Consider the following 25251-nt stretch of genomic DNA (forward strand, 5'->3'; position numbering starts at 1 on the left):
AGCCAAGGAAGGGCTGGGTAAGAGGAATCAAACAAAGATACAAGCCAGTGGTGTGAGTGGAAGGCAAACACAATCACTGTTCCTCATCACAAGCGCTTCCACTACTGCAAGTGCCTCAGCATCAGGGTGCTCTTTGGACATGGCAAAGGTCTGCCACGTCAGACAAAACTGCTTTCTAGCAAAGTCACACCACCATGGCCTCCACGCCCAGGGGAGGAATCACTTTAAAGCAGCAGTCAGGAAGCCATTTATATTGTATCCCACTATGAACGCTTAGTGGTCCAGGACATACAGAAACTTCTCCTCAATTCACTTTAAGGATTTGCTATAGAAGGCCAGGAAATGGAGCGCTATGCTTCTGACTTCCAGCTCTCTGGAATCCAACTCCATCCCAGGGAAGGCTCTGCCTTGGCTTGCAGCTTACCCTGATGTCTGGTTCGGCATAGCAAATGTGCTTTGATCTCCCTGCTGCAGCTGCTGTCCTCCTGCCCTTCCTGGGCCGCTCTCAGAGGGCACAGAAGGTGGTAAGCTATAGCAGCCTGGCCTGCAAAAGCATCACTTCAATCCTCCTTTCTTTAAAGATACTATCCACACTGCACAGCAAACAAAAAAAGGAAACGGAGATAAAGAAGAGCTGGCTGCAACTAGCCAACAGACTGGTAAGTCAAGTAGTATAGTTTGCTCAGTGATACAACACACTATGTGAAAAGAATACTGGAGGCAAGTATAGCTTGGTGACCTAGGGGTACCAGAAAGAACAGCAAAGTTGGTTGCCACTAACTAATAAAGACAGGGATGAGTTTGTCTCTCCTCTCTGTGAAAGCCAACGAAAAAAAACCTAAAGGGATTTAAAGTGCATGTCAGAGGGAATGGAAAGCCAATTCTTTGCATACAGAGGTGCACTTGAATTCACCCAACATCCTGAAGTACCTGCAGGCAGACATCACTTCTAGCGCACACGCACTGCACCTACTAAGCGTCTCAGAGGAAGCTGCTGGGTGTCACTGACCAACTGCAAACTAAAGCACAACAAGTCAAAAGCGAGGTCGTTCCTATTGCTACATATGAAACAAGCTTCTAAGAAAGCACTGCTGCCAAGTCCATTTTGTTTAAAAGTACCTGCCACAACAGCTAAGCCATTTTAGGAAGTGTTTAAAAAAGAATAAGCTAAACGCTGTGCTAAGTTTGAGGCTTACAGACCTCAAGTGCTTTTTCCAAATTACCATTCATTTCAATATCACATTCAGCAGGTCAGAATACGGAAAGGCTGTTCTGAACTTCAAGAGTTAGAAGCCTGATTTTCACAGGTGTCAAGTGCTTGGAGTTGTCATCAACTTCTTCTGAAGGCGTAGGACAAGAGAGAGCTGTCAGTTATACTAAGGGAAAAAAAAAAATCCTTTAATCCTTTCTACTGAAGACAAACCGGTTAACAACAACACTTATTTGCACAGTAAAGTCCAAAAGGACTATGAACTTAAAAGTTAATCCTTAGTCTTGTCTGTACATTTAATACCACGGTGTGCCTGCAATAACATTGATAACAAAACACCTCCATTGCTTGCTTCAAGCTTGATATTAGTGCACATCTCGTATTTCTCAAGACATATTTAAGCTAGCTTTGGCAGACAGACTCAGTATGTTTACAGATAACTTATGCAGAGCGTACATTACCTGCTGATAGGCATTTTTTAAGTACTGAGCAATGAATGGTTAGATTACAACAATGAAATGGGGTTTCTTTCTGATTTGCTGCCATTTGCAGTGAAAAAATTAAATATGAATACATGGAAAAAGACTACATGGTAGTTTTGCCTTGATTTTTCGTGCTTTACAATAAAAAGATAGATTTCTTGCCATTTTCGACATTATCCATTGCCAGTTTAATTTTGCTTAAAGATTACTCTTCAGTCTGTCACTTTGACTAGCCAAGAGAGAAGATGGAGAGCACTAACAAGAGTGGTTTATGAGATGACAAACGCTTTGAAGGACCTATTAGGTATGTATTAGAATATCAATTCAGACTACTAGTGGAAGTTACTTCTGGAAAAGAGAGACATTCTCCATTAGATCTCTCCAGAAGACAGATAACACCTTCAGACTTGAAGCTGTGCATCCAATTTAAGATTTCCCAAAAGCAAGTAATTCAAAATTGAAGCTACCATTTATTTTCTTAACACTCAAGACTTACAAGCAGTAGGTAGCAGCACTACATGGTATAGTCCATCACTTCAAACCACCATTAAGAAAGAAATTCTATTTTTTTAAATTATTTTTTTTATGTTGTATAGTCTATCCTCTACTGTAGGAAGCTGGGAGGTTAATGTGGGCAGAGACAAAGCACAAGCAGTGAACAGATGATTAAAAAAAAAGGAAAAACAAAAACAAAAAAAACACCACCCCCCACCTAAATTATCTCCAAGTTCTGATACAGGTGGTACAAAGCTACTGTCAGTAAGCTCCGCTGAACTAAGTCATCTCCTTCACAGACACCACAGCATCCCTGCAACACACGTCACTGCAAAGAGCTACAGTGCAGGATTTAGTCCATGCATTGCAAAACTCTCCACACCCCAACCAGCCCTCTCACATCCCAGGCAAAGGTAAAGCTCCAAGTGGAGATACACTCTTTTCTGCCAGCAGACATACTCAAGCAGCTCCACTCCCTCTTTTTTCCTAGATGAGTCATCTTACTGGAGTTCCCTGATCTTATCTACTACAGCCCCACTAAAAGCTGTTTTGGCATAAGTGAGAGATAGAAGGAACCACTGTTACACTGGGCAACACATCACACCATACTCTTAATGGCTCTTATTTTCTCTAGGGAGCAAACACTGAAGCGTTATCACCCAGACTTGGTCAAACATGAGCATTATGTTTTCCTAGTTGGTGTGACGCAACCCAGCAACTTGCTGCTCTCAAGGACAAACAGGGTATTTCACTGCCCTTCCCTATAGCTGTGAAGTCTCACCTCCTCCCTGGCTCTCAGCATTTATTCAGTCTCTCGGTGAGGGAAACTCAGCTCACTCACCTGTCAGCAAATGAACTCTGGAAGAAAAGCTCAGTTAGCAAAACAAGCTCCAAGCAGTACAGGAGGTAGAGCACAGAACAAAGCATGTAAGACTTTTCTTCAACAGCTTCAAGCTGCTCTACCCAGTCAACTACTTCGTGACCCACTCACACTGTGCGAGCCAAATGTCCTATAACAAAGTTTCTGGGGTTTGGGTTGGTCGCTTCTTGAAAGGAAGGCATTCCCATACAAAACTGGAGATATAACACCCTACTCTCTGCTGGAATCCTTTACATTACTCTACTATTCGAAGAGTCTATTCCACCCAGAGAAGAGTCTGAAATGCTATCTGAGCAAATCAGTAAGTACGGCAAAAACTCAGTATGTACAAGATTAAATCTAAGGATCTGGACCCATGAGAGCCAGAAAGGAATACAGACTTCAGGTACGCTAATGTGGGTTTTGAAAGAGGATTTGTTCACCACCAGTGAAGACATCTGGGAAGGCATATCATATTGTCTAACTATGCAGAATTTTTTCCTTCCTAAGTTTTATTTTATTCTTCTCAACTTCAGAGAGATTGAAGGTCTCAAAGAGCAGGTCTAGTAGGAAAGTAAAACAGGACTGGAGCTGCTTGTCTCATCAGCAGGAGACAGTTCAAGAACCCAAACAATAACACAAGATGACATTGACTGCAACAGCACCTGTGCGTGGACAGTCCTCATCCAGATCTGCAAGACCAAAACAGCGGGAGAACTTGTAACTGCTGAGGCCAGAGCTATAAGGCATGCCTAAGCAGCCAATTCACAGCCTTAGAAATTCAAGATCCACCTTCAAACTTGACAGAACATCCCCCAGTTAACTTTTTTTCACCAGGAGTGAATGGACAACCTCACAGGTTACCTCTGCACCAGAGCAAAGTCAAGTCTGTCTGGTTTTGCCCACTCTAGTCCGTAAAACTTCTGGGGTCAGATGACACATTTCCTCTGCAACCTGAATGAACCCTCAGCTCTCCAGCAAGGGACAGCTGTGATGATTACTAGACAAGCACCATTCAAATTTTGACTTGGGGCCTGCAGCGAAGAGAATCACTACAGGAAAACAGTACTTGAAATGACGCAAATCACCACGTGCCCTTTATGATATTAGAAGGTCGCTGAGATAAGTTTCATGCATTCCAAAATTTTCACACACTCATTTAGAAAGGTATACACTTAATAAATTTAAATGCAGTCTCCCATGCCCAGTAGCCGACTGTTAACATTAAAAACAACTGCTACTAATAACGGGAAATGCTTCACCAGAAAGTATTTTAAAATTAAAGAGCTGCAAATGTCATACTGTCCTTCCACATTCAGAAGAAGTATTTCCTTTATTAATCTTTCTAATCAGACATAATATTTAAAGTTTCCTACTGTGCTTCGTGATTTGCCTATAAATCATTGCAGAATGAACCACCTTTCTTTAAAGCAAAGTCATCTTATGCAGCTGATCAGGTGCAACAACAAAGTAACACATCCTCAATGAGAAAGGAAGCATGGCTGTAAAAGGCAGACATGCAGAAGACACTGAAATTTAGCCGGATGACAAACTTCAATATTCTATTATTTTATTCAAAACTACTTTCCCACTTTAAGGTATTTTTACTGAAACTACAAATATTCCAGCTTTCCTCAACAACCTCTCAGTTTACTGATAACCCAGAGTACAATTGAAAATAAGGTAAGAATTTAACGTGCTTCCTATCAACTTGGTGCTAAGGACATAGTCACCTGCATGATCCAGCTAAGACATGCAATCAGCCACTTACAGTGACAAAGAACTCAAGAGGAATCCTATTTTCCAAAGATGGAAGTGGTAAAAGGAGCAAAGAAGAGAAAAAAATAGCATCCTTTGCTCTGACATGTAGTGTCTATTGCATATGACTAAACCCTAGGTCATACATAAACTTTGAAATGAAAACTTGTGTTTTTTTTCCTTTTGAAATACACGATTGCATCAAATGGAAGGACATTTTGTATATTTGCTTATAAACCACAAAGTTCTCAACCTTGTCCCTCTTACATCAATTGTGGGGTAAAAAAAACCAACAAAACCCAAACTTATTCAGGTCAGATAACTGCAAAGATCAAGACATGCTGTTCTCTTTGCTTTATTCTAGAAAAGACTGATGTGATTAGGGTGAAGACAGATTTGATCTGTTCTTCCTAACAAAGGATTTTCCACGGTTTGCTTCATCCGGAGGTAGGTAACTAGTCTGGTGAAGAGCCCTTCGGTCTCTGCCATACATCACAAAATGGACCTACACGCTGATTTTTCACAAAAAGGTATCATGGGTTGTTTAGAGTACTGATGACTAACAGATTAAGCTGTTCCAGACAGTTAGTTCTGCAGAAACAATCCACCTCGCTTCTCAATATTATTTCTACATCCTGCTCCTCGTTGGAATCATCTCCGATACCATGCAAAAGTCTTGCGCTGTGAGAGTCGGGGGAAGGAGCATGCGGTGATTCTGAAGTAACCAAGGGAAGCCAAAGCATGGGATGGAAAGCCAGATGCCTGCTTTAAAAGAAAGCCAAATCCTTTGAGGTTTATAAATTCATTAAAGATCTATCCGTCTGTTTTTATCTGTGTCTTGTGATAGGAATGGTTAGTAGAAAGCAGGCATTCATAATCCTACCAGAATCCAGAACAGGCCCGCTGCTGAGGACAGCTAGCCCAGGAGCTTCCCAGCCAAAAAAGCCTTTTGAAGGAAGTCCTGCAGCACTTCATCCCAGAAGAGCAAGCACCGAGAGGCACAACTGGGGGATGGGAAGGAATATCTGCCACTCCAGAGGGAAAAGGGGTAACCTCTGTACTGCAATAAATACTCAAAAGTCCAGGGAAAAGGTAATGCCAAGTATCCTCCACCAGAGCATTCACAGCTCTGCTTTTTTGAGTTAAAAGCAGATTGCCTTCTCTAACTCAGCAGACCGTCGACTGTCTAGGGCAAGAACCGAACTATGCCAAACAACAGTGTAAGAGAGTAAACACATATAGGATGCCTACTCTTCTCTAGATAAACATGCACAACTGACAACAGCACAGCCTCAGTCAGCCGCCACGGACACAGCCCATTTCCCTCACTCATGGGGTGTCACCAATGCCAGAGGGGGAGCAGAGGAAGGGGGGCTGGAAGTGCAAGCCAGAACCGAAATGTAAAACAATGCTTCTGCTATAGTCCCTGCCATAAAGAGCCCAAGCTGCCGCAGGCCATACAAACACACTTCTATTTACTCAACTTTTCAAAACTTCCAGGTCCTCCTTTGTTCTAAAAGAGCAAGGCTGTTCTAAAAACATTTTCTGACTCAAATGACCCAAGGTCAGGGACAGCATCAGCTCCATTTAAAACTGGAAATTCTTACAGTAGCCTCTGAAAAGGCAACAAAAAGCCCTGAGTGGTTTGCATGCAAAGGAACAAATGAAGGTGGTTTGCTATGCTCCTGCATGTGATCCACTTGTAAACTGAACTGCACAGACTTTCACAGGGATGGCTACAAAGGGGCAAGTTGTGTTGAATTCTTTCCCCTTGCATGGATTATAATGTTTCTCTTGAGTGGAAGCCCTGATGCCTCAAATGGCATCTGCTCCCACCACTGCCTTTCTCATGGTCGAAGCACCAGCAGCATCTCTGCAAAACCTGCTTACAGCCTCACTAAAGATCTGTAGAAGCTTCAGCCCCCCTCCCTTAGTGAGATCTGGTCAACATGTTCTCCAAGCTTAAGAGAGGGAAGCGAAAAATTGCGGAAGTCTCCGTTCTGCAGGAAACAGTGGGGAAAAATGGGCAGGCAGGATAGTTTTGAGATACCACCACCAGCAGCAAGTCAGGATAGGTTTTGTGTGAAGTTATACTTCCACCAGAGCAATGACTGAGTTTGAAATAGCTACACACTACATTGAGCGACAGCACAAACCCACTCGTATTTTGGCCACCCATGCTTCTACTTGTTCCCTGCACAAACAGCTTTCAGCCTCCCCAAGCACCAGCCAAGGGCCAATGCTATGGATCTGTTATGCCACACATGACTCTCTTATAGCAATGAAAAGGGAATTTCAGAGGTTCAGAAACACCATTCTTGCAGCAGCTCCTTGTAAAAGGCTACTGTTCCAGCAGTAATGTGGACACAAAAGCACAAAGCAGAAATTTCCCTTACACTTTTGTAAATGGTGCAAGTATTCAAATAAAAACAGAAAACAATTAATTTTGCTCAGTGAATTCATTTTTTCCTCCAGAGATGAACATGAGATGACAGGTCACCTTGAAAATAAGCCATATCATTAACACAGAACATTTTCAAATTAAAAGAAAAAAGAGACAGCATCAAGGTTAAAGGCAAAAGAACAGCCTGGAACAAGACCTCCTTGGAAGAAAAGCTTTAATTGCATATCCTTTGTGGGGAGGGGGGAGAAAATTTGAAGTGGAACACAGAGCTATAATTGCATGGGCTTTTGCTAAGTAGGTCTGTGTATTCTGTTGTGCAGAATAATACCAAAAAACCCCTCAAGAGATAAGCTCTTCAGGCTGCATAGGGCTTGGACACCTTCCCAGAATTCAGGTCATAAGCAAAGACTCTCATAAGCAATGAAGGGTGCCAGAGCAAACACTTCCATGCAACTGGTCTGCATTTGCCTGTCTAGCCAAAAATGAAATGATGCACTTTTTCTTTTTATTGGCAAACACGCAACACAAAAGTACAGCAGCTTTACAAATTTCAGTCTCTCACACACTTTCACACAATATCCCTGTATGTCAACACCCAAGTTTTAAATACTGTTATACTTAGTATACACTTCATCTACTCTGGTGTGTCAACAAAAAAAAAAAAATTAAAAAAAATAAATCCTGCTTTCTACATTGACTCTCAAACAAGTTTTCTAGAGAACAGCCAAAACATCCTAAAGCCTCCTGGACAAAGTCAGGTGGATTTCCAGCAGTTACACTGATAAAAGCAGTTTCAAATTCAGTCTGAAACTACACCTAAAGTACATTCCCTTCATCCTGCAAAGGAAGTCAAGGGATTAGTATTGGTCTGTGGTTGCTAGCCTTCATGTTGGACAAACATTTTAACCACCTGTCAATTATCAGCAACCATCTTCAAATCTCCAAGAGAACAGCAGCCAGAAAGGAGGGATTTACAGTTAATGATTACGCATCATACTGGTGTTTACAAATAGGCTTGCTTAACAGATGTCTGGTAAGCAGTATTGATAAACATCATCTGAAAAGCATTTGTTATGTAGCCAGGTATTGTTTTGTGACCCCTTCAGAGATCTCAGCCATGAAGGAAGAGGTTAGAACACACAAAATACTGGAGGGAAGGTGGATTGATGGTATCAGCTCAAAGCCAGCCCAGCTAGTCCTGACAAAGAAACAAAACAGGCAGTGGAGGAAAATATGACCAAAAAAACCCACACGCCTTTCCCCATACATAAGCTGCTCTCATAAGCATCACTGGCTGTATAGCACACACTCACGGTTCCTTCCAGATCACGTCACCATTCATGTTCAGAACTCCCACCAACCTACCGCCTGCACCACTGCACATACACCACCACCTCCACCTGCCCACCAGCCCTGTTGAGGTTAACTACCCACAGACCCCAGTTTCTGCATAAAACTCCGCTCCAGTTCCCAGTGGGAGTTCCCTGAGCCATCCCATCCTTCTCCTTACTGTTCAGCTCTCTGGACTCCTCTCACCCAGGAGATGGGACACGGGATGCTGCAGGCCCAGCTTCCCCCACTGCTAACCAGAGTGCATTGAACACACAAACCACAGGGCTGTCAACCTCCTGCCAGCCCCAGCATCCCTCACCCACAAAGAAGCCAACCAGGAGCTCACCCCTTTTTTCCAGGTGGCTTGGTTGCACGGATGCCTCATCCCCCACCCAGCTCGTGGCGGGGCTCTCTGGAGAACAGGGAGAGTGTCCTTTTCCCAAGGCCGTGGCAGCACCCCCTTGTCCCAGCCTCTTCCCCTGTTAATGCTGGCACACTGCACGGGCATGGGGGAAGAGCCTGTTGGGAGCGGAGGCTCAGCTGGACAGCCACGGACACACAGGTGGGCTGGAGCCCACACCAGCTCTTACCTCTGCTCACACCATCTCTTTTAATCAGGGCAGGCATTTTATTGCTTCATGTAGGTGCTGCACAGAGAGAAGCTTTGAGCCAGCAAAGAAGGTAGAGACAGAGGCCGAGCAATTTCCCCTGGTCTCCTCACCCTGACCAGGACACGCCGGGTGTCCCCAGAGGGACAGAGGCACACATGCTCTTCCAGGCCCATGGCTGCTGGTGGTCATTGCTCCCTTTTCCAGCTCTCAATAAAACAAGGGACTTTGCAATCAGTTCCTAAGGGATACTACTAACTAGCAGAACCAAAATTAATTGTATGTAAGTCTAGGTATTTATACTCATTTCTCAGTGTCCCACCAGATTGCATTCATCTAAGGGCTCAGGTCAGAGACTATTACAAAGAAACTGTCTTCAAACTGCCAAACACTTTCAGGTCTCAGCAACGTCAGTCAGGCTTTGCTCCTTCAGCTCCTGCTGGTGCTACCCACTCCGCTGGTAGCCATCCATACTTGCTCCTTGTTTGTTTTAACAAAGTACCTGAAGCAGATTCACACATTTGTAAGAGAAAGGTCTAAGGGAACAAGGAGGGAAGGGAGCGAATGTCTCATGTCTCATTGAATAAAAACAACCAAGGTAAAAACCTAGATCTAATCTGCCAAATAATGAGGTATCATTTTATGTGTTTTTTTAAACTTGGTACTTCTTACATTAATAGCATACACAGCTCTGCTATTTACCATGATCCTGACTATAACAGTGCCTTACTGGTCTGAGTGCTGTTCTATTTTTCATCATTGGTCTTGTGGGGGAGAGAGGGGGGGAAAAAAAGGGAGAGAGGGGGAAAAAAAAGGGAGAGAGATGATGTTGACTTCCAGCTTGTCCAGAAGCTTATCAGGTGATGCTCTCCCTCTTTGAAATGAGCAAAATAAGTTATTAAACAGTCAGGAGTTAAGACGCTCAAATGTTCCCATTTTGTGATTAGTGAAAGGCAGGAGGAGTGCACAGCCCAGCCTTCTCTCCTTCCAGTGGTCCAACAGCAGAGCAAGACCTCCTGCCAAGAGGAGATGCCTCTTCTCTTGCTGTAACTTCTTTTTCACCTGCATTTCTCTTATGTCTTCCATTCAGTAAAAGACACTTTCTTCCCCTCAAGCAGTGGTGGTGTCCAAAAAGCTACCTGTATTTACATTTGTGAAAACAGCAGTAACTGTCATGCCATAACAAATAAAGCCCAAAATAACAAAGTACAATCATGGCACAAAATTGATTACTGCAAATAATTACCACAAGCAGATAGTTTCGGCTGTGAAACTTTTTATAAAGTGGCATGAAAACAGATACTGATGATACGTATGTCAAGCAGATTAATAAGCCCCTTCCAACGTTCTCCCAAAACCGGCAAGCAAGGGAACCTACCTGCAGTTTTAAAAAGCAAGCAAATAAGACTTGATTTTCATCAACAGGCTCACACTTGCAGTGGAAAATTTTTATAACTGCCTGAGACTGGAGTTAGTCAAGGCATAGGAAAGAGTGCAGTTACCTTTTGGTGTGGCATAACATTTTAAAATACATTTCAATATGTTTAAAGTAGTGCCCTCAACTTTATTCTCTAAATGGATGAACTGGCCTGTAAAACCTGTTACAAGGAGCAACTATGGGAGGATTCTAAAGCCACAGAAAATATAAAGAGCTAGAAATACCCAAATGCATGTACTTTTAAAATCAGGATCCTGTAAGTAAAACCAAGGTTTACATTACAATCCTATTTGCTGCACTACTTTCTGTCAGATACTAAAAAGCATACACAATTTTTTCCATGCAGCAAGTTATCTCCTTTCAGAAGCATTATTCATACCAAAAAAAAAAAAAAAAAAGAAGAAACCAGAACTGCACAAAACCAAAAAGCCCAGCTTTTTCCACCTTCTGCTTACCTGTAGCGTCTTCATCCAGTTAAAAAAATCTGTCCAAACACTCCAAGGCACATCTTCATCACACCAACCTCCGAGGCTCTTCCTCCCAAAGCACAGCTCCCCAAGGTAGGCCAAGCCCAGACAGGGCTTCTTGAGGTCCCACCCTCCCTGTCAGCCTCCCCACCCGCGCGTTCCTCCATCCGCTCCAGCGCCAGAACTGCTCCTCTTGCAACCACACAAAGATCTGGTTCAAGGAAGGCAGCTGGCAGAAAACTAACTTAATTAGTTTAAACTGAAGCTACAGAGGAACCACACCTTCTGCTCAAGTGACAGCAGCCACACTCTAAAACAGCCTTAGACCTGCAGCATCCACCTCACCGGTGTGTGGCTGAGACGTTACAGGGCATGCACGACCAATGGAAGCGGGATGAACTGCTCCATGATAATCCCTTCGTGTTCTACCTTGCAAGACATTGCTTGTTCCTCTTGGTTTGTAGGATAAATCTAGAAGACTGGAAACCCAGCTGTGCTCAGCACCCTCTACAAAATGTCCAAACAAAAGGAGTACTGTAAGTTGCATCAGGGTCGTGTTTTGACATAAGTTATATCCTGTGAACCAACTTGCATTTAATGTTTAGTTTACCATGTTTTCACTAAAATGGTTTGTATATGTACGCTTCAACAAAAATGGAGTATGGTGAAGTTACGAACCTGAAAGAAAATACTACCTATCTATTTACAGATAACCTGTGCAGATCAACAGTCCAATAACTAACATGGGTAACAACTTATATCAAAGTTAGAAGACTTCTTTATGAGTATGCAGTCACGAAACCGCACAGAAACTGCAAGAAGAACAAAGAGGGCACGGAGTAAGCACTACTTGGGGAAGTATGTCCTGGTACATGTCTGAAAGCGAATGGGATCCAATTCCAGCTCAGAGTTTCCATAAGGCATGCCCCCCACGTTTCAAACTTTTTCACTTGCTTTTGCTGGGAACAGTCAGATCAAAGTTTGGATTTCTCTGGGAGAGTAGTACAGAGATTCATTTGGCAGCATATACTGAGGGGACAGGGAAGAATGCAAAAGGATCTCTGGAAGCACCTAAAAAAGCAGTTCCTTCCCACATCCAGGGAATGGCACCACATTTCTAAAGACTGCACTTAGCGCACTGTAATGTTCATACCTACAAGATCATGAAATACCAGTCCTAGTACTAACAATGCTGCTTCTTTTATCCTTATAATAATAAATACTCCCCTGCTGCCTTTTGTTTCTGACATGATCACTAGCAATGCGAAATGCATTCCGAAAGAATTATTTCCCTCCCCACGTACCTTTCAGATCTATCTCTGAAGTTGAAAACGTATGGGTTATTACTTGTGTAAGAGGTTAAATCCAGACACACAGCATGGAGCTTCCATCTTGAATTCTCCACATAACATTTTGACAATTAGATGGTGCAGTAAAAGCTGTATTACATATTGCAAGATTCTGCCAGCATTGTCCATAAAGGCCTAGCTAAAAACTAAACTCATTTTAATACAGGACCCTCAATTAAAATTCAAGGGAGGGGGAACAAAAACAAACACACACAAGGGTGGCATATTAGCATCCTTACCAAGCTGCTCTAGTAGCTGTTTTGAGCTATACATCACCAAAAAATAATTCTGCCATTAACTTCGGCTGTTAAGGAAAAATCACTAGATTTACAACTTCCCCCCCCCCCCCCCAAATACCAAGCTATTTTCACAGAACGCGTCATTTTGTTGTCTTATGAGGCAAACACCTACTTCACTAATGGTCTTTTATTGTCACAACTCAAAGCTACATCTTCATATTCCAGTGGTAACTTCAAAAACGCCTCAGGGAGGAAATCACCAAGTCATTAAAATCAAATATGCTTTGAAGAATATTTGGGGTCTGTATTTAGGGGTGGGGAAACATGTGCCTTTTAATTATTTCTTTAATTAAATCAGCTGCGAGTTTTAAAGTTCAGAGCATTAGAAACTGCTTTGATGTTTCACTTCACATAATATCAACCTTTTAGCACAATATAAACAAACATGTTTCCCCATCTTGAGATAAGCTTCACATCATGTGAACATGTAACTGAATCAAAAGCAGCTGTCAACTTAGACAAACCCATCAACTCTATTCAAAAAACAAAATAAACTGTGATACAACTTTATTAATCACTGTTGCCTGTGACTGTACAAATGCATGCTGTAAGCAAAAGACATTTAGGAAGATACTAAAGGCATTTTGTAACTTCTGTTCTATTGGAATAATCTGTAACTTATTTAAATTCTTTGACAGTCCTATTAATGCACATCTTATCACCTCTCAGCCACACGAGAAGCAATGGACCAACTGTCTGGATATCTGAAACGCCAAAAGTCTTCCTACAACCATCATAGCAACAGTCTTTGCTAGGAGAGTCCCTGAAGCCCCCGCACCCTTCCAGGGTGGCATATTAACAGAAGAAAATTAATTCTTTCCTAGGTTTTAGCTCAGCAGGTGCAACACTCCTCCCAAAAGCTTCCATAGCCACTGCTGGGATTGAGGGACATGGTAACAGCAACTGGAAAACCAAGGACACCCAACAGGAGCGAGCCAAAACAAGAGGGAGCTGCCAATAACTTCACCAAATGAAAACACACTTCACAAGTTCATCTCAGGCACAGGTGAGCACAAAGCATATTTTTTTTTTTTGGTGATAAAACACAGGATTAACCTCACAGGAACCTCACTGCGATTTGGTGATCAAAGAGAAGTCAAACCAATTTGCGTTACACCATCTGCCGTGTTTCAAGCCAACTTACTTGATTTTCTGACAGCTGGGCATTTCTACAGGGTTATTGTTCTACAGACAGTTCCATTCTTATTCAGAACTCGAGAAAGGTGTATACCAGGAATTATTTCTCCTGTATTTTGTAACGAACCTGCCATCACAATATCATGGCAACCACAAATGCCCTATGGTTTAATAAACCAAGGAGGAAATCCTGATGGAATATGCTCCACTAGCAACACAGCCACTTTGATTTGACATCCATTGACTTAAGAAGCATCGCTGGGCCTCCTCCTCACCTAAATACTTGGCATGAATTTGTCATACTGCTACATATGCTGTGATCAGGTCTAAGATGTAGGAACTGTCTACACTGTGTGCTGGCTAATTCACACCCAGCCCAATCCAGAATCTAAAAATCTCACTGTACTAAGCACACGTCTGCTTTATTTCACAGAAGATCAAGAATTCCAGCCAGGGTGACAAAGAGCCAGAAATCCCACAGCCAAATCCACCTCACAAAGACCCCTTGCACACAGGCTTGAGCTAGCAATAACAGCATTCTCTCGATTCTTCTACTCTGATAACATGGTCTACTGAGTATTCTCCTCAAGAATAAAGTTGCAACTTACAGCACAGAATTAAAAATCTTGTAGAAGACATTTTCTTTAGTATACTTTAATCAAAATGTGGTGGGTTTAGGTAATTTGAATTTTATTTTGCCAACATTATACTTTTTAAAAAGCAGTAAAAATACCTCCTAGGCAAGCAAGGGACCAACAAAAGTTCAGAGAAGTGGATCACATGGTCAGCTGAACACTAATACCATTTTTCAAATTCTATGAAAACAAGCTTGTTCCCATGAAGGACAAATCGGACCCCAAAGCAATACTTTGCAGCTGGTATGGAGAATGTTGAGAGAAGGTATTTAGATTTGTCAGCAATTCTGTTCTAAACCACAGCAGTGCAAGTCAGTCTCAGACTAAAAGGAGAAGAGAAAGTAATTTGTACCCAAAGAATAAAACAGGTTCTGACTTGGACAGGAACTTGAAGAAAAATGGAGGGGGGGCGGGGGGGATAAAAAATCATTCTATTCAGGAATGGTTCTTTACATACTGTCAGCCATGGAGCCCAAAGAAACAAACTTAAGAAAGGCAACTCTTTACGTAAATTAATTCATCTTTAGATTCACATTTTTTTATTCTCATTGATCATCTAATTCAGAGGTTTATCTGACTGACATCCAGAAGCACGTGCTGTCTCCTCAGACAGCCATATGTACACGCAGTAGTCTCTTACCACTACAACGAATTAACAGGTAACTAAAGCAATTCAATGACGTTTTAAGAGTCACTTCCCCGGGGAAATAATTAAATTATATAAGCAAATAAAAAATATTTTCAAGTCTTAGAACTCTACAATGGTCCCGCTCCATGAGAATATCTTACCTAGCTGCTGTGAATCCATCCACTTAGATCCCGAGATCCACTTACTGGGCTCTCCAAGAGCAGCTAAACAGTTTTCATTACAGAAAGAGCTGATTAAGACTTCTGTCGGTCATCACTCCACATTGCATATTCTTCAAAGGGGAAAAAGCTGTTCCCTTAATTCAAGGACGAAACTTGAATACCAAGTTAAATACTCCCAGGATTTGGTTTATGTTAACCTGACCTGCTAACTGATGCAAAAGCTGCAAACTGTCCTTAATATTAGATTTTACATCAAAATTAGCTCAAAGATTTAGAAACACTTCTAAATCCAGAAAACAAGACCTAAGAGTTACAAGGCTACAGTTTATGTAGACACTGCATAAGAAACGTAACACTAAGTCAGGCTCCATGAAAGCTGGGAGTATCATGACCAGAGGAAGATTTCTTTAATGAAAGAATCAAGCTCTCCTCAATAAAGCGGACTTCTCTTGTGCAGATTATATGGGAGTCTGGTTACTGCTCGCATCAGGTTGCCTGCACGAGTGATGTTCCCCTGACTCCGTGTCTGGCGTTCTCCCACTGCCAGCATTTTTATACGAGCACCCAACACAGCAACTGCACCAAGTATGAACTTTTGATTCAACTGTCCATTTTTGTACAGGACACAAGACATCGCTCCCTGGTGCGGAAATATGAACAGGTGATTTTTCAGCCTACACTATGGATATAATACCTTTTCTTCCTTCTTTCAGCCAGAGCTCCTGAAAGACAACCAAGTCAGAAATCAACTTCCCATCTCGGATGAGACTTTTATCATGCTGCAGGTGCAATCAGGATTCGCTCCAATTTGCTCTCAGCAGCAGGTTAGGTGTTGCTATGTATCATCCTGCAACAGACGGAGCAAGTCTTCCTTATTCTCCTCCATTCCTTAACTACCAAACATGAAAGCAACACCCACTTCAAGCCTTCAGCAGCCAGGTCCATGTCTCATGGAGAGTTAAGGATTTCAGCAGTTTTCAGGAGCACTGCCTATTGAGGCATTTATCCCTGCAATATATCACAAAACAAGAGCCATCCCATGGGTCTGATTTTTGCACCACAGGTCCTCCTGCTGCTGGAAATGGGGAGCCTGAATGTTTGACAGGACTAAAATGAACTTTTCTCTTGCTCATATTACTGTTCCCTGGTCTTCAACACTTCAGTTAAACAGTCCAGCCTGATGGATCCAGAAACACTTCTGGAGAAACCCTCTCTTCCTGCTGCTTTTCAAAGTTACACGCACACACGGAGTAGCAAAAGAGGGGCTGACCAGTCTCTAGGTCACCAGTCTGGACAGTTGGCTGCAGCACATACCTGCTGTGCACTTCAGGCACAGCCTCGGTCACTTGGCACATGTCAACTTTTCCACTATTAGCAAGCTAACCAGAGACACGAAAAAACAATTATCTTTTTTCCTTTTACTTCATAAAGGGTAACATAAGATGCCCGTCTATGCCTACACTACATAATCTTTGCACACATCAATAATGACATAATAAAAAAAAATCGTAATATAGTAGTTCAAATTACATCTATTCTGAGAAGAATTGCACTGACTCTTAACGCTGATCTCACAACAGCACTGAACCATGAAGTTACTCATTTCAGACATTAGGACAAACAGTGCAGGTCAATTCTCCTGTTATGCAACACACAACCACCATATTCTTAACCTTTTAAGCAGTGCCAAAGAATATGCCAGTGTCTGTACACACAAGCACTACGGGTCATGCTGAAATCCCTAGTGCAGTTGCTGGAGTTTCTACAGCTTTACCAGATGCTTCTCAGATGAACCATGAAGATATTCTGCAATGAAACAAGTAGCTCTGAACAAAAAGACTGCCATAATCGTGGCTTATGTATCTATAAGTGAACACACTACATCAAGCCACTGGTAGACCAAACAGCAAGATGAGCAGGTTTTGTTCCTGAGGAGCACAATTTTTCCGAAGACAGCAACCCAGTAAGAGAAAAGAATGCTCAAAATAGAACATCTGAACTAAACTCTTTCAAGTTTACCGGCTAGCGTGACCCTAGGCACAACTAGGTATTAGTCGTCCTCTACAATAGAGGTTATCAGCCATCAGTAAAGGCATTAAGCTACTTTTGTAGTATTAACAAATTTGATCTATCCCAAACTTTTCTTCAGTAGGGCAAAGCCAAATCACAGGATTCCCTGCTTCAGTGGAAATAAGATTAAGCACTTAATTATTTAGCAAACTATCAACCTTCAGTCAGAGCAGAACTTGACCTTCAGTTTTTATTACTACTAATCTGGCTTTAGTGAGATCATATTGATTGGGCACTGCAAACACAGGGTACGAGGACTGTGCACTCTGAGGAAGAGCGCAGCACGGTTAAACTGTGCATCCATGCACTTGATCACACCTCAGATCAATTAGGAGACAGAACACAAGACAAACAGCCCTAATTATAGACAACAGGGCTAACTGCAAAAGATTACAGACAACTGTCTTTGTAATTTGCCCCTACTGTATTATTGTAGATAATTTCTAAAAGAAATGCACTTGCAAACAGCACTTTCCACAATTACTTAGTGGGTAAAGAGGGAGACGGAGAAGCTGACGGCCAGCACACCAAATACTTACAGACCGAACGCTAACGCTTGATGCTTCCTCTGAGGCAGATGAACCACTGCTACTTTTACTATTATTGTCAGTGCAGCGTAGATTCCTCTGTGTACGGGATCACAAATTCCTCTCCAGCACACACACACAGATGAGTAAGTAGAAAATGATCTTAATTGCTACATAAATCACATGTGGCTACTTAGCATAGCCAAATACGTGTCTGCATAGGAAGCACTCTCCTCAAAACTGTCTGCAGTACTTCATCAACTTTGCAAAAGAGCAACTGCGCCAAAGCAACACAAGGAAAGCAGCAATTACTCATCCCAAGTCAATTCATACCTGCCTAATGAAACATGCAGGCTTTGTTACAGGCACCTAAACACACACAGAAACTTGACAGTATTGTAGTCAGGTAAGCACTGCACTGAAACCAGAGGGGATGACAGCACGCTGTGCTAGCTTCAGTCCACCAGGGCACGCCTCTGAACTCTGAGAGATGTGCTGGTCTTAAGACCTTTCCTGAATGTTGGCCTCAAAAATATAACACACACAGATTTGTACTTTTTATATATAAAAACATTGTATACATTTAAGAAATGTTATATATAAAAATATATTTATAAGTTTTTATTTATTTATTTTTAACCTGAGTGTATATATTCATTCATACAAAACCCCCCTATTATTTCTACCTGGGAGGAAAATGCAGCACGTCCTGAACAGCCTGGCCCAATGTGCTGCCTGTAGAAGTCCCCGGGGTCTCAGTTGCCTGTCCGCAAGAGGAGTTGAACAACAGAGATCTGTCACTCTCACTTCTCTCTTCCCGACGCTTATGTTGCTTGGCTTGGCTCACAAGTATGCTGTCACAGGCAAACGCTGCATTACAGACCTACCACTTCATCTAAAATCCTCTGTTAATCAGTTTATTTGCAACTGTTAATCCAACACTGGTGCCGCTGGCTTTCTGCACAAGGAACAAACTGCAGTATCAGTTTTTACTCCGTTTTTTTCTTCATAATTTTGCTTTTGCAGTGGCTAAATGTTAGCCAGCAAGAACCTCTTCCAAAAATGGTTATTCTGATATTGTTCTTATACACAGGTTTACAGTTTAAATAAGAGATCATGAAAATGGGGTACCAAATTCTCTCCTTCCTGAAGCAACTGTTTATGGGGTTTTTTAAGTGTCTTTAGTGTACTCAGATGATCCTGAGCTCAGTTGCGCTGCAGAGCATTTCCCTGAATTCACCAGACTCTTGTTAAGACAAAACTCTGTGTGTCTGCATGTCTATTCACATGTGTTTAAAGAAGCCTAAGCCTAAACATTTGGACCATGAAGCTGTAGGTGTCCAATACTTTCTGACTTCAGCAAAAGTCCAAAGCTGCAGCAGTTCTGCCCTTCTGCCTTTGCACTTAGGATAAAGCTACAGGATTATCCCAACTCAATTACATCACTTAAATCACAGAACACCCACACATAGTAGGTACTCCTGATCTCACCAGCGCGAAGTCTAGCTACTGTACTCCCAACACTCAGGTGAATCAAAGTCTTCTTTTCTCCAAATAAAAAGGAAAAAAAAAATCCATTGTTTATGTGGTGATATTCAACAAATGTCAATAACAAAGCTAGCAACACATTGCTGGTGCTCCAAAAGTTTATGCTAACAGAGAAGCAACTGCCTGAGAGGCACCTAATATAGTATTAACACAAAGGACTAAAGAAAAAGTGGAAAGATAAGTTAGTCACCCAGCCTGAATACTACCTGCCACTGTTGCTACACTCATAACACAAAATAAGTTGCTGAAAATAATAGCACTCACCAGGCATTTTAGTGACTTGAACTCTTTTTGAGACAGTACATTAATCCATCTCTCCTAAACTTGTTTTTAAGTTTTCGTGTGCTAGTCATATAGTTAAGTCCCCAAAATTTAAACTGATGATTTTAAGAACCAACTGCGACGGTCAAGCAGTGTAGAGCAGTCAGCATCCTCTGCACAGAGCATAAATCCCGTCTCACCTCCAGAAGCCGTCAGACAGGAGAAGGGGACGCGGAGTTCACCCCAAAACAGCCACCAGGCTCCTCCAAGCTACTGATGCACACATGCCACATCAGGTGCTCCGAGATAAGAGTGAGGCAGAAACACAGAATAAGGACTGCTAGTTTACTCCAACAGTGACATGGGCTTAAAATAGACACAATCTCTACCCCGCTCATTCCTTCAACTCTTAACTTTCAAGTATTCTAGTTGTGACAATGTTTATCCCATAATACTCACTGACTGCCAAATGGATTTAAAAAAAAAAAAAAAAAAGAAGAATGAAACATTACTGGATATTTTTAGTTTTTGTTTTGTTTTGGGTTTTTAAATAAATTTCATGACTACACGTCAAACACAAACCTAAACTTTTTGGCTCCAAAGCAAGCCTATAATTAGAAACCTCATTTGTTCTGCTAGTCAGGAGAGCCATTTTCCCTAGGGAATGTTACTGAAAGGAAACCCAGGAAGAGTTGTAATGGCCAAACAACGTGAAACTTATTAATAACGGACACTGGTAACACAAAGCCATCCTAACTAGACTTGAGCGTTTACAAATTGCATTCTACCCCTAGGAACCGTTTTCTTCCCAAATAAAATGCTGTTTTGTCTCTCTTCCTCTCAACGATATGCCTAGACCCACTGTGCAAATTCACATGGAACAGGCCTAAAAAAGAACTTCTGCACCCAGGAGTTTGTCTCCTTTTTCACACTTGCACTAGCTCACCCATTTAAAAAAAAAAAAAAACAAAAACAAAAAAAAAACCAGATTGCTACATCTTTGCTTGCAAACCTCCTCTTCCAATGGCAAGAGATGGATGGTTACCTTGCCAGGACTAGTTAGGGATGAGACATTCACCTTCTGCCTTTTGCCTCTCCCCTTCATACCTCCTCTGCTCTTTTACATCCGCTTTCCACTTCCAGATTTTTTATGAATTTCCCTTCCCCCCTCCATTACCACACCTGCAAATTCCACTGCCGTGCAGAAAAGAGGGCCACAAAAACAATGTCATGGCAGGGGGCACCGGGTGCAGGGGAAGGAACTAAGATGGTGGGTCTGGAAGCCGTGATGACCGAGACCAGTAAGGGGAAGAGAGAGAGAGAAATCAGACTTCAGACGGGGAAGGACCAGTGTTGACAGCAAGGCAACAAGCAGGAGGAAAGCATGGATTTCTGGAAACTGCCAACAGAAGCAATTCCATTTTTCTTGCCAGCACTTCTACAGAACCCTATATGAAATGGTGAAGAACAGAGCATAAACATGCAGTTGCTTTTTTCTTTAAAGCGCAGAGCAGCACTAACATTTCGAGCTTCTACCTCCAAGCCATTTTGCATCAGACGTTAAGCAGAGTTCGCTCACAATTTGCGTGCAAATTATTCACAATTCAGATGCTGAACACAAGTTGCAGGATTTGCCCTCTTCTGACAACCGGGACCCCTGATTTCACAGCAGCGCCAGCTTCTGAAGGAGTCTTTCCTCAAGCACAGTGGTGTCCTCTCTTACAGATCCCTCACAGGCAAGGACAGGAAGAGAGATCTTGTCCATAGCCTCTTCTTGCGTTTCTGACCCTTACAGTTACAGTGGAAGGGGACGTCAAAATGCAGAGCAGGCTCAGAGATCTCCCCAGGTCTTTGCAGTGATCCTTACAGAAAACTGGAGCTTAACAAGGCTGGGAACTAACCCAGACGCCAACCACAACACTGTAGAAGCCACTGCCCACCAAGCTGCCTGAGAAAGGAGAAGTATCGCAAGGATTTACATCAACCCTGTTCAAAGTGTGAGAATACAGGGAACTGGCGTGTGGAAGGGAAGCGCAGAAAAGATACGCAGGAAGATGAGTGTCCCTCCAACATCTGGTAGGGCTTGCAGGAGCAGGCATGACTGTTTTCACTTTTCCTGAAAGGATGGGGGTGGCGGGAGGAAAGAGGGAGAGAAAGGGGTCGGCTTTCAAAAGTGTGCAAAACATCTTCTTTTGGTATTTTCTGTACAGGGAATGGACAATTTCCAAAGGCTTGATCATACAGAAGCACGGGCCTGATCTTGCAGAAGCCTATGCACATGGATAACTTCGCCTCACATGAAGAGTCACACTGGCAGGACGAAAATACTTACAGTTCCCCCTTTTTCATTTATTAAATGAGTCACTGCAAACATGAAACAGGGCCACACTGAGCTTAAGCTAGCCTCCAATACTTAAAGTTTACCACAGAAGATAAGAAATCTTAAATAAAGCTAAACTTTCATGAGTAACAACACTGCTTAAAGCAACCTGCATTTTATGCATGTTGCCCTCAGATTAAAGTATTTCTTGCTTCAGAAGTCACTTTGGGACCACTGTTTGGCACCAAAACACCATGCTGCTTGTCATATGGTGTAATGTCTTTTATGCTTCAGGTTTTTTTAGAAGTGGTATAGAGAGAAGAAGAGACAAATCTTTAACCCCTTATAGAAGATTAGGCATCATAAGCAAGGCCCAAAGGTACTAGCATAGGATTTTTACACCAGAATTGGTATCAATCCATTAATCCCATTTTAGCTGCAGAAATGGAGGTACATAAGTAAGCCTGTACACCTCCCATTAAATGGAAGAAAAAAATTTCAGCCAGCTACTTAATTTCCTTTTTTTTTTCCTTTGGAAAGCCACGCAAAACAAGTCCAAATGCTACTACTGAGTTTTCCTGCAGGCACAGCTGAAAGGCCAACGCTTTGACCTATTTCTTCCCCAAGAGAAAGGGGGCAGAGGGAGCTAAAACAGCGATAAAAGTAATTGCCAGCACTTAAGTCTTCTACAAGAAAAGAAACCCCCACTGCAGAACTTAATATCTGTATAGTTGAGAAATACACAGAAACAATAACTAACGGCTCCCCTCCTTTCTCTTTGCTCAAGGGGACATAGTATGCATTTTTTGACTAAACCTCAAATACAAACCAAAAGTAACATCCTCATCCGTACAAAGAGGCTTATTATGATTGTTATTGCTGGAAGGGGAAACTCACTCTTACTGGCCACATGACTGTTGAAATCTACATTCAGCATTGTTTGGGGATTTTTTTTCTTTATAACTCAGCAGCTCAGAGCAACTGGTAATAACTTTATGACTAGAAACATTAGCTGAGTGTTTCTGATGCTGCAGAGTCAGCAATACAGATGAATTTGTTCCAGGCTACTAAAACATGTACCCTGCAGCACCTCGCTGCAGTATTCTTTTGGGAGTCATTACTAGAGCACAATACCAAACTTTAGGGTTTTTTTTCCATCCCTCCTTGCTTGGAAATGTTAACATCACATATAGCGATTTACACGTTTGCACAACTTACTACTTATACAACTAGTATTTAGTAAGGCAACTTGTACAACAGCATCCTAAAGACACGCGTGTGTTTTTAGGATCTGAATCAAGGCCTGGGACTTCTCACATCTCATGACACAGCAGCCGCACACAGCCTGACAGCAGCTAGGTATCTGTTTGCACAGTAACGTCACACCATGGTCCTCCTCTGTAAGGGCCATGTGGCAGCCAACGCTGGACAAACAGGTTAGCAGATGAAATTCAAGGATGCCCGGCAGGACTTGTCAACTTCCAGAGAGTCCCTCAGGTCAGTGGGAGGCTGAAACTCAAGACGGATGAGAAAAAGACGACCCCCGAGGAGGGGTGCAGTGCAAAGCACCCTGGGGAAGCAGCCACGACGGGATAAAAAGCTCGTCCCAGCCTATTTGCACAAGGTGCCCGAGCTCAGGTGTAGGGAGAGGGTGCGGCCAGGCTCCCTGCCAAACTTCGCAAAGGAAGCCAAATCTCGAGAAAGCTCTGTGCACTTCCTCGAACGGGAGCAGGAGTTTCCCCAGGGGCAGTTAGAGGGCTTAAGTTTTAAGCAAATCACAAACGGGGCATAACAAATGGAGAACCTCGGAGAAACAGAAAATAAGGTTGGCTTTCTGCAGCACAGTGTAGCCTAGAGGGATGACTGTGGGCAACAAACGATGGGTCTTGACAAGCCCCACCAGCGGGCCAGAGGGCACCCAAGGTATCCAGACTTTGACAAGGAAGTTTAGGTCTCCATAGCAGCAGTAATATCGACACCAAAGTGCAGTGGGGAAAAACCACCAGAAGTTTGTACAAAGAAACAGGCGCTGAGGAGAGAGGAGCCACAGACGCTGGTGGGAGCAGGGGAAGAAGGGCTAGCGTAAACAAAACAGGCTCACTAGCTAATAGTTTCCAAAGATACAAACCACCTCTAGAAAGAGATCCTGCACTTTGGGAAGAGAAAAATGAGAGGCACCGGACTGCTTAACTAAAGAATCGTGCCGTTTACCCTATATGGTTCAACGACTGCTCTGGATCAGACAAGGACTGTTCCATCTTGTATCCCTGACACAGATTCTGCTCCCAGGAGAGGGGCCGGTTCTGTCATGGCACGGCTTCCTCAACGCTTCTCTCTCTGCCTGCAGCCCTGAAGGTCCTCCACCGAAATTTCAATGCCGACGACAAAAGGGGTTGGGTTGGGGGGGGGGGTTTGCTTTGTTTTTAATCAGTTCTTCACTTCAAAGCCCACTTACAGTTGACTTCCTGAGCCTGAATGCTTAAACCAAGGCACTTAAAACACTTCTGAGGGCCGTTCTCTGCCAACAAGACCGCTGAAGAGGCTGTCGCTCCCCTGCAAGCCAGCTCCCAGCGGGGTGAAGCAGCAGACCCTGCCGGACCCCGGCGGAGAGCCGCCGGCAGAGCCGATAGCACGCTTACTCACCCCACAAACATGTAATTTTTGATCACATCCCCATCCCGCCGGGCTCAGGGGTCTGGGTGTAGGGGGGGAGTCAGACCCGCAGTCCGGCTCCCTCAGGCCGGCTCCCGAGCGGCGCACCCCGGCGGGCTGCCGGAGCCGGCCGGGAGCCCCTCGCTCGAAGCCCGGGGAGGATGTCCTTCCCTGCCGCCTCCTCCCCGCTCCCTCCCGTGGCCCGGGCGGCTCCGGCTGGTCCTTCCCATGGAGGAGGGGGCGGCGTACACGTGGAGGCCGAGGCCGGAGGGCAGGAAGGCGGCGGCCCGACACGCCACGGCCCGGCCCGGCGCTGCCGCCCCTCAGCCCGGCGCACGGCACTTACTTGCGGGGCGGCCCGGGTCTTGCCCGGCGGCCTCCTGAAGAAGGAGGTGCGGGCGGTGAAGAAGAACTCCTCGGACTCCTCCTCCTCCAGGCTGCTGTAGCCGCTGCTCATGCTGCTGGTCCAGGTCATCGGCGGCGGCTGGTGGTGCTGCTTCTGCTGCTGGGGCCGGGCGGCGGAGAGCGCCGTCCCGGCCGCCGCATGGGGCCCCGCCGCTGCTGCTCCTCTCCCAACGCCGCCGGGCCCG

General features: G+C 43.6%; 1 protein-coding gene across 1 annotated transcript in view; it reads right to left on the bottom strand.

Moving 5' to 3' along the window:
* RASSF3 (Ras association domain family member 3) overlaps positions 1-25251 on the bottom strand; it is a 51787-nt gene extending 26536 nt beyond the window's left edge. Inside the window, exon 1 of the mRNA XM_063323034.1 lies at positions 25008-25251. Within this exon, the coding sequence (XP_063179104.1) occupies positions 25008-25136 (129 nt within the window). The 5' untranslated portion in view covers positions 25137-25251. The remainder of the gene's footprint in view (positions 1-25007) is intronic.

Source organism: Chroicocephalus ridibundus, chromosome 1 (assembly GCF_963924245.1).
Source record: "Chroicocephalus ridibundus chromosome 1, bChrRid1.1, whole genome shotgun sequence".
NCBI lineage: Eukaryota > Metazoa > Chordata > Aves > Charadriiformes > Laridae > Chroicocephalus > Chroicocephalus ridibundus.